At 41.6% G+C, this 16,823-nt stretch overlaps 1 protein-coding gene across 8 annotated transcripts in view; it reads left to right on the top strand.

The window, feature by feature from the left end:
- The window catches only part of LOC121280870 (serine/threonine-protein kinase Nek6-like), a 360,301-nt gene that overhangs the window by 327,774 nt on the left and 15,704 nt on the right, over positions 1 to 16,823 (top strand). For all 8 annotated transcript variants that reach the window (XR_005943736.1, XM_041193187.1, XM_041193189.1 and 5 more), the window contains one exon: positions 6,451 to 6,564. Coding sequence is in view for 7 of the 8 variants with exons in the window: in XM_041193187.1 (XP_041049121.1) it covers positions 6,451 to 6,564 (114 nt within the window). In the remaining variant the exon portion in view is untranslated. The remainder of the gene's footprint in view (positions 1 to 6,450; positions 6,565 to 16,823) is intronic.

The raw sequence follows: 16,823 nt of genomic DNA, 5'->3' as shown, positions 1-16,823 counted from the left end.
CTTTCAAACACCTTAAATATTATGACAAGGTGGTTTGCAGATGGAGTACCGAATTCCCTTTTGCAGCTTTTAAGGGACATGTACAACATCTGGGAAAGTAATTCCCTATAAATTTGTAAACATCCCATCATTACTCAAAAACGTTGTCATGTTGCATTGAGCTACAAAACACAAAAATTGCTCCCACGATTCTTAAAACGGTAAACATGAATAACCTCTTGTTCTTAGGGGAATAAGCATTGAAAGGGTTAAATTTCAGCCAGCTCGGGTAGAAAATGGTGCTCTGTCGCTTTAAACCGAACTTGTGCTAATTTTACGCTTTGGAGTCAGCCAGCTGTGTGCTTTAAATGCCTAAGGGCAGAGGAGCTCTTTATATGCAGCATGCTTGAAGGGTTAAAGAACATGCTCATTACCATACAGCTAATTTTCTGTCAGTGCTACTTATCATTTGCAAAGCGATAGCAGAGACTCTGGCCGTCTTTGAGGGCTGACATGAGGTGCCAGAGACTGTCAGCAGCAAGACAGCAGCACCCTTTGGCTGGCACTTGCGGTGCATGCTAATGAGCAAAAGACACATCCCGGGGTGAAAGGTCAAAGCAATTATCAAATAATACCTTATTAAAAACAGTAAGTTACATAAACTTCAGCTGCCATGCAAAAAAAAATCATAAGATGAGAGGTGTCATACGTCTGAGCAAGCAGTTTGCATGAACACTCTAAACAGAGTAGATAATATCAACAATTATCCAGTGGTGATTCATTAGAGTGAGGTATTATTCCATTATATGGCTCTGTATGTGACAGTGAGTGAGAGTGACAAGAAGCACTTGAATCACATTATGGATTAATAAGCAGCTGGGGCACTGTGTGGGCTGCTTGCTGTGACAACATACCTCTTGCTTACTGAGCCTGCATACAGCAGAATCTTGGCTCCTGAAGATAGACCCCCATTAGTACTGTTGGCTCCTCAGTATGTAAATGCAGCAGTGCTTTTGCAATTATTTTTAGAATCAGTCAAGAAGGTCTAAAGTCAGAACTAGTCACAGTGGCAGATGCTGTACTTCCAATGGATGTATCAAAACAACACCTGGATTATTTGTACCAGTTGGGGAAGAACCAAGTCCATAACAGTAATTTGCAACAAGAGTTTATAAACGACAATGGAAAGGGTTCGAATGTTCCAACCAACTGGTACATTAATGTTTCCTAATAACAGAGAAACTAAAACCTACGAACAATAGTTTCTTATTTCTTATTCGGAATTCAATGCAGTTATATGGAGAAATTACCATATTTCTATTTTTCTCGCCATCCATGTGTTATCCTTCTCCAGTAAGCCTCCTAGCATTACTCCCTCCACCCAGGAAACTGGGTTAATGATGAATTGGTCATGGGGAGGTGGGGTCATAGAGGTATTGTCACTGTACCAGTATTGCAGAGACCCAGGATAATGTTCTGGGGACCCAGGTTCGAAATTTGAATTCAATAAAAATTAAAAATCTCACGATGACCACGAAACCATTGTCGATTGTTGTAAAAACCCAGCTGGTTCACTAATGCCCTTTATGGAAGAAAATCTGCTGTCCTTGCCTGGACATGTGACTCCAGACCCACAGCAATGTGGTTGACTCTCAGAAATGCCCTCTGAACAAGGGGATAAATGCTGGCATAGCCAGCGACGCCCACATCCCATGAAAGATTTTTTTAAAAATATAGGTTTCAACCTTGTTTCACTTTAAGTCAAAGGATCATGGGTCCACTCCAGAGACTCCAGTACTGACGGAGTGCTCCATTGTCACATGTGTTGTCTCTCAGGTGAGACATTAAACCAAGGCCCCAAATGCCTTCTCAGATGGATATAAAAGATCCTGGTGTCCTGGCCAACACTGATCCTTCAACCAATACCTGATCCAGATGTCCTGATATTTATTTCATTACTTTGTTGGACATTGCTGTGAGCAAATTGGCTGCCATTTTTCCAGCATTCCGAGTGATTACATTTCAAAAATACCGTATTGGCTATAATAAAGCACTTTGGATGTCCTGGGGCCATGAAATAACTACATAAATACATGTTCTCTCTTTTTTGCATTCAACATGACTTTTAGCAGCCATGATATTTTGGGCAAAATTTCTGTTGTGGAGTTGGGAACCGGGTGTCTGGTGAACATTTTTTTTTTAAGGATGACTAATTAGTGGCCAGGGAGCCATCCGATTAAAGGTGACAGGCAGGCTTCCAAGGCTGGAGGGCCAATAGGAGGCCCTCCCAGTGATGACACAAAGGGCAGCCCCACTGTCTACATTTCAACTATCTCTGTAGGAGAGGCCTGAAAGCTTTTGTACGTATGGAGGATCTGTATGGAGGATGATTTAGTGGATCTTTAGTGAGTGTAATTTTAGAAGTTCTGTCAATGCTAATGTTGTAGATACTTCGTGGGAGTTTTGGAGACTCCACTTGGGGGATGCTATTTGGCACATATAAGAATTCAATAGTGAGAAATGCAGAAGAGCTAGACCTTGGCGCTTTGGAGTGGATATGCCAACTAGAAGGCTCCAAAGCTGGCAGCCAGGCCCACAGTACAGGCATCACATCAAAATCCTGTTGCTGCATTCCTAGTTTCACCTTCAAATGGTAAAACTAGGCTCTTCCAAGGGGCAGACCTGACTGGGGGCACAAGAGTTGAGTTAATGGCCCAGGGCAGCATTTTTTGATAGACGCTGTGTACTTGAGCACAAAGGGTTTGTGGAGGTGGGTGGGGCTGGCGGGGGGTTGGGGGGGGAGCGGGGAGATGGGGTAGTTGGTGGATGGTGGAGGCAGAAAATCAGCCCCTACCTGCAATAAGTGAAGTTGGACTATCTCCCAATCACTAAATCCCTATCATTCCCTCCCATTCTCAGCATTGTAAATGCCTCTTGCTATTACTTTGAACACTGATTTACTGCTGTTTCCAGCTATGACTACCTGTCTACATAGAACTGGATTTACAAATAAAATTTCACTAACACTGTTCAAGGATTTCTAAATTTCGAAGTTTTACTTTAAGCCCATGAGATTCCTTTGTCCATTCTCTATTATGATGTTTGTTACCCCATATTTAACTGAAGATTGTAGTTAATCTAATGTAACAAAAACAACTCACTGATCTTACCTGAGTCGCACAATGTAATTGCTGTAGAAAGTACTGTGAAGTAGCCATTTGGTAGTGCAGAACTTGACTATTGCTGATAAAAGAGACATGCTGTCAAAGCTTTTCGTCTTGCACTCATCAGGACAGACCCAAGAAAGTAAAATTTCAAAAGGAGCAACAATTAGTACTGTGCGAGGAAGGGGTGCTGATCGGCTGACAAATTAACTCTGATTGGCCGGGGCGTTCTATCCATGTGAAGCTATTGAACCATGAACCAAAGTGAAGACTAATCCTGCTCTCGCCCAAGTCATTTTGTATCCTTTTCAGCAATAGTCAGTGGGATGTAAATGAGAACCCTGGCAGAATATTGTCTTCCTTAGTGCTGAGTGCAACCATAGTTCCTCAACAAATTAAGCTCACACGACAGTTTGATCCTGGATTATTATGCTGAAGTGCTGCATTAGGGGGCTCTTTCATTTAATATGCCATCAGAGAAACCTCAATGACTTTTATTTTATTCTATAAGCCGCTGTTATATAGATACTTCTTATCTCTATACTGAAAAATATCCAAGTGAAATGTGTGTGTGAGGGTGCGTATAATTAGTGTTAAATTACATCAGCAGGCTTTACTGATCACAGTTTTCAGACTATAATGTAAGCTATTATCTTTTCAGTTACATAAATGGCCAAAGATTTGTAATAATTTCCTCATTTTTTTGGCATCAAATTCACTCCTATAATCCAGTGGATAGTAAATTGCCACCACTCAACTCAACTGCAGTGAAAATTTCAAACATATGTATGATCATTAATTTAGAACAATGACCTAAACAGGGTTAAAAAGCTAGATTGATGTATTTTTCTACCTTCATATAAATGAAGGTCGCATATGAAGTATCTCTGTTCCAGAAAAATACAGAGATATCTGAACTCCAGGTCCAAACAATGTTCTCATCCTATAAATGGACTGTGTTTAAAGTTGTGGCTTTTATTATTACTCTGTGCACAGACACAATGGGGTAGAATTTCCTGTGGGGAGTAATCAGGAAATTACACCTGAAAATAAACCATTCGTACTTCCATTTTGTGGCTGTCAATTTATGCCTAAATTTCCTGTCAATTTCATTAGCATTACTTAGGAATATGAAACTTGTCACAAACAAGCAGAAATCAGCATTTTATTTTATTCACTCGTGGGATGTGGGCATCACTGGCTAGGCCAGCATTTCCTAATTGCCCTTGAGGTGGTGGTGGTGGGCTACCTTCTTGAACTGCTGTATCCATGTGGTATAGGTGCATCCACAGTGCAGTTAGGGAGGGAGTTCCAGGACTTTGAGCCAGCGACAATGAAGTCAAGATGGTGAGTGGCTTGATGAGTAACTTCCAGGTAGTGTTGTTCCCATTGTGTCTGCTGCCTTTGTCCTTCTAGATGGTAGCAGTCATACGTTTGGAAGATGCTGTCTAAGGAGCCTTGGTGAGTTCCTGCAGTGCATCTCGTTGATGGCACACACTGCTGCCTCTGTGCAGTGGTGGAGGGAGTGAATGTTTGTGGACAGGATGTCAATCAAGCGGGCTGCTTTGGCTTGGATGGTGTCAAGCTTCTTCAGTGTTGTTGGAGCTGCACTCATCCAGGCAAGTGGAGAGTATTCCATCACACTCCTGAAGTGTGCTTTGTAGATGGTAGACAGGTTTTGGGGAGACAGGAAGTGAGTTACTCGCTGCAGGATTCCTAGCCTCTGACTTGCTCCTGTAGCCACAGTATTTTTATGGCTAGTCCAGTTTCTCGTCAAAGGTAATCCCCAGAATGTTGATAGTGGGGGATTCAGCGATGGTAATGCCATTAAATGTCAAGGGGCAATAGTTAGATTCTCTCTTGTTGGAGATGGTCATTGCCTGGCACTTGTGTGGTGTGAATGTTACTTGTCACTTGTCAGCCCAAGTCTGGATATTGGCCAGGTCTTGCTGCATTTGGACATAGACTACTTCAGTATCTGATGAGTCACAAATGGTGCTGAACATTGTGCAATCATCAGCGAACATCCCCACTTCTGACCTTATGATGGAAAAAACGTCATTGATGAAGCAGCTGAAGATGGCTGGGTCTAGGACACTACCCTGAGGAACTCCTGCAGTGATGTCCTGGAACTGAGATGATCGACCCCCAACCACAACCATCTTTCTTTGCGCTAGGTATGACTCCAACCAGCGGAGAGTTTTCCCCAATTCCCGTTGACTCCAGTTTTGCTAGGGCTCCTTGATGCCACACTCGGTCAAATGCTACCTTGATGTCAAGGGCAGTCACTCTCACCTCACCTCTAGAGTTCAGCTCTTTTGTCCATGTTTGAGCCAGGGCTGTGATGAGATCTGCAGCTGAGTGACCCTAGCAGAACCCAAACTGAGCATCAGTGAGCAGGTTATTGCTAAGCAAACTTGATAGCTCTGTTGAGGACCCCTTCCATCACTTTATTGATGATTGAGAGTAGACTGATGGGGCAGTAATTGGCCGGGTTGGATTTGTCCTGTTTTTTGTAGACAGGACATACCTGGGCAATTTTCCACATTGTCCGATGGATGCCAGTGTTGGAGCAGCTTGGCTAGGGGCACGGTAAATTCTGGAGCATAAGTCTTCATTATTATAAATGGTTCAAGACCCAAGGAAAGAGAAGAGCTCACAATATATGTTTTTTAAAGTATGAATTAAAAATTCCTAAGTATCATTTATGAACATTGGGCTCAGCATGTTTAAAAACATGCAAACATGAAACCTTTTCCATTTTAATGTGACTCACACTGATGCCATAAAAATGCATTTTAAGGAACAGAAAACACAGCGCTGGTCTCAGTGAAGATATTTTCTAATGAAGTCATTAAATATATAATAAAACATCAGATAAATAATTGTTTCTTGCTGCATTTAAAATTCTTGGCATCACTTTATATCTTTCGTGATCACGAGTAGTTTCAGGAAATTTGCTGGTACAGGTCTTTACAGAGGAAGCAGCATCACTTTAATGAATTAAGTGTTTGGATGTAGGGATCATTAGATTGTCATAGGAAAGGAAATGCGGGTCTAATGTGCGTTGCTCACCTGCATTTGAGTTTTCTCAAGATTTTATGCCTCTTGGCACAAATACACAGGAAATTCTAAGTGACTATCTCTCTGATGGGTGTAAACATTTACACGTATAATGATTGCGATATAGAGATATACTGTAAAAGTAAATCTATCAGAACTTTTCAGATATGAACAATACAACATAAGATCTGTCTAAAAGTAATCATCTGAAATCATTCATCATTTTGCTTCCTTCCTACCCCAGATGGCCGCACTCCAAAGTCCATTTTATGGAGATAAAATGAATCTCTTTTCTCTCTGTAAAAAGATAGAACAATGTGACTACCCACCTCTCCCAGCAGAGCACTATTCTGAAAAGGTAAGTGGTCAACTGAGCTCATGAATGAGGAGCTATTTGCCAACGGAGACAATTACTGTTTGTTTGGAAAATGTATTTGAATGAAACGGCGACAGTAGTGCTAACAGATGGTCAGCCTTCAGGGCTGAATTTTTAGGCCCTGTCGGGGGCAGGAATGGAGACAAGCATGGGATGGAAATAGCCAGCATCAGCCATCATGCTGATTCCCCATTGCTATTCCCACCGCCAGTTAGTTTCACTAGAATGGAGGGGTGGGGTACACAGCGGCCGTAAGAACCTACCAGACCCGTTGATAACTGTAATTAAGGTTGTTAAAGAGCTCATTGAGGGACAGGGTGAGATTTTGGTGGGGTGCACATGTTGCTCGCTGGGCCAGAGGCAGACCAGGTACATGGAGACAGATATATAGTGTTGTATGATGTTGTATGTGCCTACATGTCACTGTGCTTGGCAGAGCAAGGGTTAATGTAGGACTGGAAAATAGCACCACCCATGGTATGATGCGTAGAATCATAAGGTAATAGACTGAGAGAACAGTCTTGAAAGAATTCTTTGGAACCAGCCTGCATGGATGTAACAGCGCCGTGCATGACAATACCTTGGATCTGTAAGTAGTTGAAGGCCACCAATAAAGGGTTCATGTTTAAATATACAAGTCTCAAGATCTCATCGTTGAGATACCACAGCGCACTATAATACAATATGGCTGAGTGGAAGTTTATTCAAGACTCCTGAGTGATGCAGAGTTAAGGAACCTGATCATGAGATGGAGAGCAAAAATTATTTAAAAAAGAAGCTGTACTTACATTTTAGAATGGGCGGCAGTCCCAAAGGCTCAGTACCCAGAGGGTAGCTGGAAGTAAAAAAAACAATGGTTTAAAAAAAAAACTAAAAAATCGACTGACAGAGTCAAAAGTGAAAGAAGAGCCTGTTGGGTTTTAAAACGATCTCCAGAGTTTAAGAAATAAGTGCTGTTCCTTTAATTTAACAAAAGGGCCCAGAATCAGATCATGAAACTCCCTAAGCACAGGATGTTCAAAAACACCTGCCGAGAGAGAGAAAAAAAACGCCCAGAAATTAAATGCTGCTATTTTGAAGCACTGTGGCCTTAAACATTTTTTTAAAGGGCCCCAATTGGAGTATGTGTCCGCCAAGACTCCCAAAGTGTGGGATGTTCAGAGATAGGTGGCAATGCAGAGTGAGCAGATGGCTGTTAGTGAAGAAAAGCTCTCCGAACTAACTCAAAAGCAGCAAAAGTGCAAAAAGCAAACAAAGCTGTTCTACAGGAAAATGTTCACATCAGAGCTGAACAGGAAGATTTAAAGCACAAGATTCCAGCTGAGTATATACCTTTGAAAACGCACAATAAACTGATGTCTTCAATGAACCAAGCTGTTCGAGATCTGAACAAACAACTTTCAGAGACAACACAAAGGTACCAGGAGAAAATAATGATCCTCAATTCCTCAGTTGGCAAATCAAAGTAGGAGTTGGGAAAACTCAACAAGATTTTACAGCCAGGCGAAACAGCAGGCAGAAAAATCACACAAAGAAGTTGTGACCCTGAAAGGCTCCTTTAAGAATCAGTATGTAACCATGGAAAAACATGAGGAACAAAAAAGGACATTGAATATTACTTCAGAAAAAGCTGCATTGGAACTATCAGTAAAAACAAAACAAAGCACTGAAGTACGGTGTGAGTTGGCCAGAGGTCAAGAAGAAAATGAACAGTTGAAAGAACAATTGATTGTCTTTCATAATCAAAAGCAAAAGAAATGCACAACCCTTCAACAACATGAAGAAATGACACCTGTATTAAACAGCAGAATTTGAAGCATAGAAGAAGAAATCTGAAGAGATTTTATTGAATTATAGAAAAGCCCAAGAAAGAACGAGGGAGCTTCACAAAGAAAAGGAAAACTTCTTGACAGACCTTTACATGTTACAAGAATCCCTTAGGTCAAAGTTTCTTCTTTGGGAAAATTACAAAGAGAAAGAAAATGAATTTAACATCACTCTGAACAAACTGAAAGAACCAGTTGGCAGAGAAGACCCAGCAATGTTCAATCTTCCAGGAGGAAGCCAAAAGCTACAAGGAACAGACTGAAGAGCTGAAGAAACAGTTGAATGAGAAAGAGGCATTGAAAGGATAAGTGATTGAACTTTCCAAGCTGCAATCAGATAGTGAAGCCAGGAGTGGCACAATTACACGACTGAAACAAGCTAAGACTTCATCGGAGACAGGCCTGGCCAACAGTGAGAACAAAATGGAGCACGAGGACAATGTTCTGTTGCAGACAGAGAAAAAGACAGAAATAAGACCGGGAAGTGTAAACCTGACATTGAAGCGCAAGGAAACAGAAGGAGAAAAAGCACTGCATGCCTCAGACATACTGAGAACCATTGAGCTGAATGAAAAGAATCATAAGCTCGCAAAATGGTTGGAAAATAAAACAGCAAACAAAGGTTTGGCTGAGATTGTGAAGCAAGTGGGAAGGAAGATTCTGTTAGCAAAACGTGAAGACCCAGCGAGAACATGGCGGACACCATGGAGAAAGAAAATTCAAGTCCATTCTAGGAATGAACGGAGTGTACAATTCCCTGCGGAAGGAACAGGATAAACCCACAGTGTCGGAATAAAGCAGACGAGTTGTTAATGAAGAGAGATGCAACTTGAAGGAAGGCAAAAAGCAAATCAAATGGAGATAACCAAGTACTAGGAACACAGAGTACTATTACCATTCCTCCAAACGTACCAGACCAAGATGTGGGAGGACTATCAAGCCTCACGACCATCTGATTTGTAAAGTCAAAGGCTTGAGGAGGGGGAGAAGGGATGGAAAGTAAAGATTGTATTGTAGTATTCCATTGGAAGGGGGGAAAGTTTTCTTTGGCAAAGTAAGAGGGATGCTGTGTGATGTTGTATTTGCCTACATGCCACTGTAACAGAAAGGTGCTCAGCAAAGCAAGGGTTAACGTGGGACTGGAGAATAGCACCGCCCAAGGTATGATGTATAGAGTCACATGGTAATAAATTGAGAGAACAGTCTAGAAAGAACAAGCTGGAGGTAATAGCACCATGCATGACAATACCCTGGATCTGTAAATAGTTAAAGGCTACCAATAAAGGGTTCATGTTTACATATACAAGTCTCAAGATCTCATTGCTGAGACACCGCAGTGCACTTTAATACAACACACAGCAGAGAATCAGCTGTGACTGCCCTGAGATATCAGATGGCCTCATAAAAGGAAGAAGAGCTTAGAGAGTGACTCAGCCACCTCAAGTCAGTGCAAGTTGCAGGGAGAGTGGTCACTAAGCATTGCAGGTGGTCGTCACCCTACTGGCATTGTGGGGCACAAGGGGAGGGGATTGGGTTCTAAACACAACTGGTAAGTTACCTGAGTGCAAGCAAGGCAGCAGCTGGCAGTAGGAGCACAATTTTCAGATCTCGAGTCCAGTGACAATGAAGAGAAATATCCTCTGCAGGAAGGACAGAATTCCAGGTATTGGAAGGGCAGAGGTTGTGGGGTAGGAAGTCCATGAATACCGTATTCTCAACACAAGTTGCACTGCTAAAGATGAAGCTATCTAGACATGTCAGAGAACCAGAGTCCCGTGAGATTGCGGCTTTCCAGGAAGATGGCCCCGGAGATTTTCACCCTTGTGCTGGAAGAGCTCATGCCCCACAGCGCTGCTCACCGTGCCCTGTCAGTCATTGTCAAAGTCACTGTGGGCTTGAACCTCTTTGCCTCCGGCTCCCTTTAAAGATCAGCAGCGAACCTCGGTGGCGTCTTGCAAGCGGCAGCACATCATCACATCTCGCAGGTCACTGATACCGTTTTTGCAAGAGCTGGACAGTACATTCAATTCTAGCCAGATAGGGTCTCACAGACACAAAGGGCAGCATGTCTCATCTTCATCGCTGGACTCCCGCTGGTTCAGGGCATCATGGACTGCACCCACATGGCCATCAGGGTACTGAGTGACCGGCCAGTGAGATTCATCATCAGGAAGTGTTTCCATTGCCTTAATGGTCAACTGGTCTGCAACCACAACAAGAGCTTCCTGCATATGTTCCCTTGCTTTCCTGTCAGCTGCCATCTCTCCTTCATCCTTCACAGTCCTGGCTGCCGCTGGTCTTCATTCCAGCCCTCAAACTGCATGGGCAAACTATCAGAGACAAGGGATAACCCTTGAAGAAATGGAGGAAGATGCAGAACATAGAGGGTGTTCCAGCTGCTCAGGGAGGTGGCCAGGCCTGGGATGAGGGTCTCATCAAAATGCCCTTGGTATCAGAGATCATCTAATCCAGGCTTGCTCCTCTAAGCCAAGATGAACAGCACAGTAGGGAACTCACTTTGAGCTGCCTGTGGAAACACTTCCATTGAAGACACGGCCTGGAACAGATCCACCCTAAAACAGCCCATAATGGATGCACATGTGCCCAGAGGTTTCATTGTCACCGTTCACAGACCCTTGCTCCCCTTCATCACTTCATCCCTCTTTTCCTGTCCCACCATTAATGAAAGCAGGCTCACATATCTAGCTTTGTGTGTCAATATTTACATAGTGTTCAAACAGACAAAAAAGTGCACAGTTACAGGTGACAGAGGCACTTGTGGCTACTTAGTGGCCTCTACACTCGGCCATCTCTGCCTGGTGACCTCCCCCTCCCCCCCCACCTTCATCTTACTAATAGTCCTCTGCCATGAAAATCGTGACTGCTTCTCCCAGGGGTGGGATGGGGACCCACAGACAGTCCTGTTGTCTAGTTCCCAACGCCAGAAGGAAAGTCCTACCCCAGGTGCCAAAAAAAGGCTCGGAAGATGTCAGCTTTTCCACTCAAGGCACCAGCAATAAATAAAAAACCCGATTGAGTGCATTTCAGTTTAAAATTATAACTGATCCTTTTCATGTTCAATTTATAGAATTATAGAATTATGATTGCAGATTGATTTGTAGGGAGCTTATTACAAAATGATCACCAAAATACAACTGAAGGAACCAAACTGTGAAGGGAGAATTGTCCAATTCCATACAGGATGTAATCTTATGTTCTACACACTCACACAGATGGATGCACCACGGGAGATGATAATGTTTGATGATTTCTATCATTGTCAAAATAAGAATAAAAAATGACTTTTGGAAAGTATAATGTTTCCCTATGCAAGATTTAGGTTTTTATTTGATAAAGATCTGTATCGACTAATAATACAGTCCTACACAGTTTAGTGTTCAGGACTGAAGGCAGAGTGCTTAGCATTAAGCTTACTCTATTCCCATCACTATTTGTCTAAAGACCCAAAACAATTTAATACATAAAATTTTATAATACATCCTGTTCAACTTTTATGAATATAACTTACAATCGTACAAAAATAACAGACCAGACCGGCCCATCAATCTGTCTGACGTTGTTTTGATGCCTCATACAACACGATATGTACATGACCTCCGACCACCCAGAGCCGGGTAACCAGGTAACCTCCTGGACGATGAGGAAAAATAGATACAAGTCCAGTGCCCCTTAGGTGATGATAAAGCAGTCTAGAAGATCGCAGAGACTCTATACTATCAGAGGAAAGGTATCTCTTGTGCGATGTGACCTCCACTCCAGCCAGAAGCAGATAATGTTCTCATTTAAAGAAATGCAACGAATCAGCATTAACTGTACATGCCTATTCCACATGTTCCCTATTCTCTGAGGAAAGGGTTTATTTGAAATTAAGTTTCATTGTACTGGAAACAAGGGAAAAAAACAGCTATTACAGTTACATGTTTGTGATTGTCCTCTCTCCCTTTCTTAAAGTGGAGACCCTGAGTTCTTGTCTCCTTCCACTCTTTGCCCTGGCCTCTGCATTCTTCCCTTTCCTCTCATTCGGGGCACAATTCCAGCCTGCAGAGTGCAGCAGACTGAATCCTTACATATGCATCAAAGCTTTGATAGGAATGGACGCAGAGGTGTGTTAACTAAGCATTGCTATTTCTCCAAAACACAGCAACGCTGGCCAGGCACCCACAACACAGGCTGCATTGGCACACATGCACTTCCTCCTCCCAGAGTTGAAATGAAGGCTCATCATGCTGTCTCCTACTCTACCTCATTCTTGCCTTCAACTTCAAAACCGTGTAAAACCTTACTTCCCTCCGTGTTTTTATCCCCCCCTTTTACAATCTTCCGGCTTTTTAACACAAACACCGAGTGTCACCGATTCACTACTTTCTGATTTAGCTACCAAGGCCCTAAGCTTTGTAATTCTTTCATGAAACCTCTCTGCACCTCTTCCTTTCTTTTAATACATTCTTTAAAACCTACCTCTTTGACCAAGCATTTTGTTCTAATATCTCCTTATGTGGCTTGGTGTCAAATTTTGCTTGATAATGCTCCTTGGAGGTCACTTGGGATGCTTTACTGTGTTAAAGGCGCTATACAAATGCAGGTTGTTGTCGTTGCTGTTACTTCAAGTCTTTCAATCTTTTCAATTTTGTTGCCTACCTGTATCGTGGGCATTGACTTGCATCTTCGTTTCTTAAATACAGCTTTTTTTAGGGAACAACTGAGGTTGGCTGGTGTAGGATCTGCTCAGTCTGTTTCCCTCAAACTGCTATGACCCCATTTACTCACTCCCTCTGCAATTTTTGTAGCCCAGCTCTACTTGCCTGTGTACATTGGAACCAATAGTCAGCAGGATGTCAAATCCATGGTAGGGAAGAAAGGTGGTTGCAAAGGTCCCAGTGTAATAATCAGAGAGGGGGATTGCTCCAGAGCCAATATCTCTAAGGGCAGAGGTGCAAGATGGGGACAATATGAGGAGACCTTATGCATGTGAACTGTCAGCAAGTCTTTAACAAGGAACCACTCGGATGATTCAAGGGTCTTAATTATGAGAACCACAAAAGGCTATAAGTTAAGATAAAGAAAGAAATAAATTGTGACATGGGGTACTAAATGTGAGACAGTGCATCTTGGTTAAAAAGAGCAATAATTATTCTTAGGAGGGGGGGAAGTTTGGATGGTGTGGAAGAGCAAAGGGTTTTCTTTGGCAGGTGGATGGGAGGTTCAAGTTCATAAAACAATAAGAGCTCTCAAATGAATCAGGCCACAAATTGTTTTTAAGGAATATTGGGTTTTATAGGAAGACGTGTAGGATATATGAACATAGGGAACTTTAGGAACACTTGTAAGCCATTTAACCCCTTAAGTCTGCCCCACCATTCAATTAGATCATGGCTGATCTGTAGTTCAACACGCTTTACCCAACTTTGTTCCGTATACTTTATGGCCTTTGCCTAACAAAAATCTATCAAACTCTGTCTTGAAAGCCACTGTAACAGTACATCAGAGATTAAAAACCAACTTCACTCACAGTTAGGTAAGATAGGATGTTACAGTGATTGGTTCATCACTGAACAGCTTTGATGGAGAGAGGAGTCGAACCATTCAATTTGAATTCAAATCTTGTAACGTGATCACTTGTGTTTCTGATTTGCATTTTTTTGAACTTGGCGAAGAGTTGTTTAAATTACTGTTCAGCTCAGGAGGTTGGGGGGTGGGTCGGGGGGAGGTGGGTGCAGTTGGGAGGTTGGGGGGAGGCAGTGGCATAGTTGGAATGTCACTGGACTAGCAACCCAAGAAGGCCAGGCTCATGCTCTGGGGACATGGGTTCAAATCCCACCATGGCAGCTGGTGGAATTGAAATTTAATTAATAAAAAATAAGTCTGGAATTGAAAGCTAGTCTCAGTAATGGTGACCATGAAACTATCATCAATTGCTGTAAAAACCCATCTGGATCACCAAGGAAATCTGATGTCATTAACCAGTCCGGTCTACCTGTGACTCCAGACCCACAGCAATGTGACTGATTCTTAACCGTCCCCCTGAAATAGCCTAGCAAGCCAGTTAGTTCATGGGCTATTAGGGATGGGCAACAAATGCTGGACTTACCAGTGATGCCTCCAACCCATGAACGAATAAATTTAAAAAAACTTATGGTGCTTTTCAAACCTATAAATTTGATCTAGGATCTTCAAAAATTGGATGTTTGACTTGAATTTCTGGGAAGAAAATGATATTCCAAACAACTTTTGTACTCAGTGGGAAAATAGTTTTAATACTACACTACTACTACACTCCAGCTATTTATTATTTTGTACTATTTAAGAAGCTAGAGTAGTGTATGTTTCATGTCTGTTATTACCCACTTGTTCATTTACTATTCAATAAATGTAATAAGGTCTAGTATTACTTTGGTGTCTTTCAAAGACAAGAAGGATTCCTTGGAGGTATGAGGTAGAGTCAGTAGCAGAGGTAATTTAAAATTGCTTCTCTGTTATTCCCAGTATGTTATGATATTCTTAGCTTACATAGGATGCACAGTGAGCTTGTACTGTTTGCTTCACACCCAATGAAATTCAAAACATGTAAATCTATCCCATATTTCCATCTCTAAACCATTTAAGAAGCATATACGTTCCATGGGAACCACATAAACCCACAGCTTAAGGCCTCAAAACTTGAAGTGCTTTGAACCTTATAAATTATCAGGGATTATGAGCTTACTAAACAAAAGCAAAATTGAAACATTTCACAGAAAAGGTTTTGCAGCGTTAAAATGGCCTTGTTAAATGATTAAAAATTCTTCCTCTCTTTTTAAAGCAATTTTTACCCCCCTCCCAAGTCATAATTGTTTTCTTGCTGATTTTTATTTCCACTTTGTTTTGTGGGAAATATGTTTGCAATTTTTTTTTCGCTCCAGAACTCTTGATCCTATTGTCTCATCGATAAATCTTTCTTGCAATCTTCCCAGGGTTTGGATTTAGAAAACAGGTATAATATTTGTGGTGAAACTCTCACTGGGGATTACCAGTAGCAATCTCTGTGCTTTATGTAATCTCAGATTCTTCTTTACTGGCCTTCATTTGAAATGTTCTCTCAATGACTTTTCACAGACCTGCTCCTTTGCTTTCACATTCTCTTTACATGACCTTAATTTTTCGTTTATATTTTCTGTTTCCTGCTCATATTTGACTTTTGTTCACAGCTTATAGCACTTGGTTTCAATACGTTTATCACAACATTCTGTGCACCATCTTACTCTGACTGGTTTTGATTATTTTCTTAATTATATTTTGGAATTTTTAATCAATATTTTAAAGCTCTTTTCTGCAATCTGTAAAATACAGATTCACTTACATGCATGGTGATAGAATTTCCATTGGGCTTCTCCAATCTCCTGCCATTATTTTGGCGGTGGAATTTGGCAGGAACCCTGGAGAAATGGGAGGACCCACATCAGATTTCCAGGTGATTCTAAAATTCCACCTGAAAACATTGCATTGAAATAAACTTTCACAACTTCCCTACTGTTTCACAATTATAATCGAATGTGATTTCCAAATATCTGTGTGGGTATTTGCTTAAGGTTAACCTGTTGAGCTTGTACAGTTTACCAGCACTGTGCTTTCCCACTTATTGTCCAGCTACTTATCTGGTCATTAACTTGCATGGTTAGTGAGAAGAACATCAACCCCGTGACTTTTGTAATTAGTGAGGAAATAATTTTAACGCTACAGTCATGAACTATTTATTATTTTGTACTAAGAAGTTAGAATAGTATAGTTTACATGTCTGCTACTATTCATTTGTTCTTTTACTATTTTTTGAAATTTAAAGTGTAAACTAAGATCTAATATTAATATTCCTTTGATGTCTTTCTTTGGTGACTTGGAGGAGTGAGATAGGGTCAGTAGCTGAGGGTAACCTAAAAAGATTTTGCTGTTTTTCCAAGTATGCTATGGTATTCTTACCTCATAAAGAGTGCACAGTGAGCTTGTACTGTTAGCCTTTCAACATATGAAAATGTACTCTTCCCATGTCCCTTTCATAGCTAAGTTGGTGGGTCAGTCATCAATGGTTCCCTGGACTTCATTCCAATCTTCCAATCATTAGAAGATACCCAAATGTTACAAGAATGAGACTGTTATGTTTTGTGACTTGGTCTTTAGCTTAGGGTAAAATGAAGGGGATCAAGTGACTGTTCTGATGCCTGTTCTGAATAACAGGCCTGGGTAATGGGGCTGTTAAAAATTCAAGGGAGGCTTGGGTTGCTTTGCTGGAGAGAAGGTGTCAGGTGTTCATACTTGGAGACAATGGCAGCAGCATCTGTGTTTACAGCGGTTAGACTGCTAGTCCCCAAAGTCCCAGGAAGGTGTTGAGAATGTCAGGTTAGAAGCAGTTATGCTCTAAACTGT

This window comes from Carcharodon carcharias, chromosome 8 (genome assembly GCF_017639515.1).
Source record: "Carcharodon carcharias isolate sCarCar2 chromosome 8, sCarCar2.pri, whole genome shotgun sequence".
Taxonomy (NCBI): domain Eukaryota; kingdom Metazoa; phylum Chordata; class Chondrichthyes; order Lamniformes; family Lamnidae; genus Carcharodon; species Carcharodon carcharias.
The sequence above is the reverse complement of the archived record's forward strand: the minus strand, read 5'-3'. Positions and strand labels throughout refer to the sequence as shown.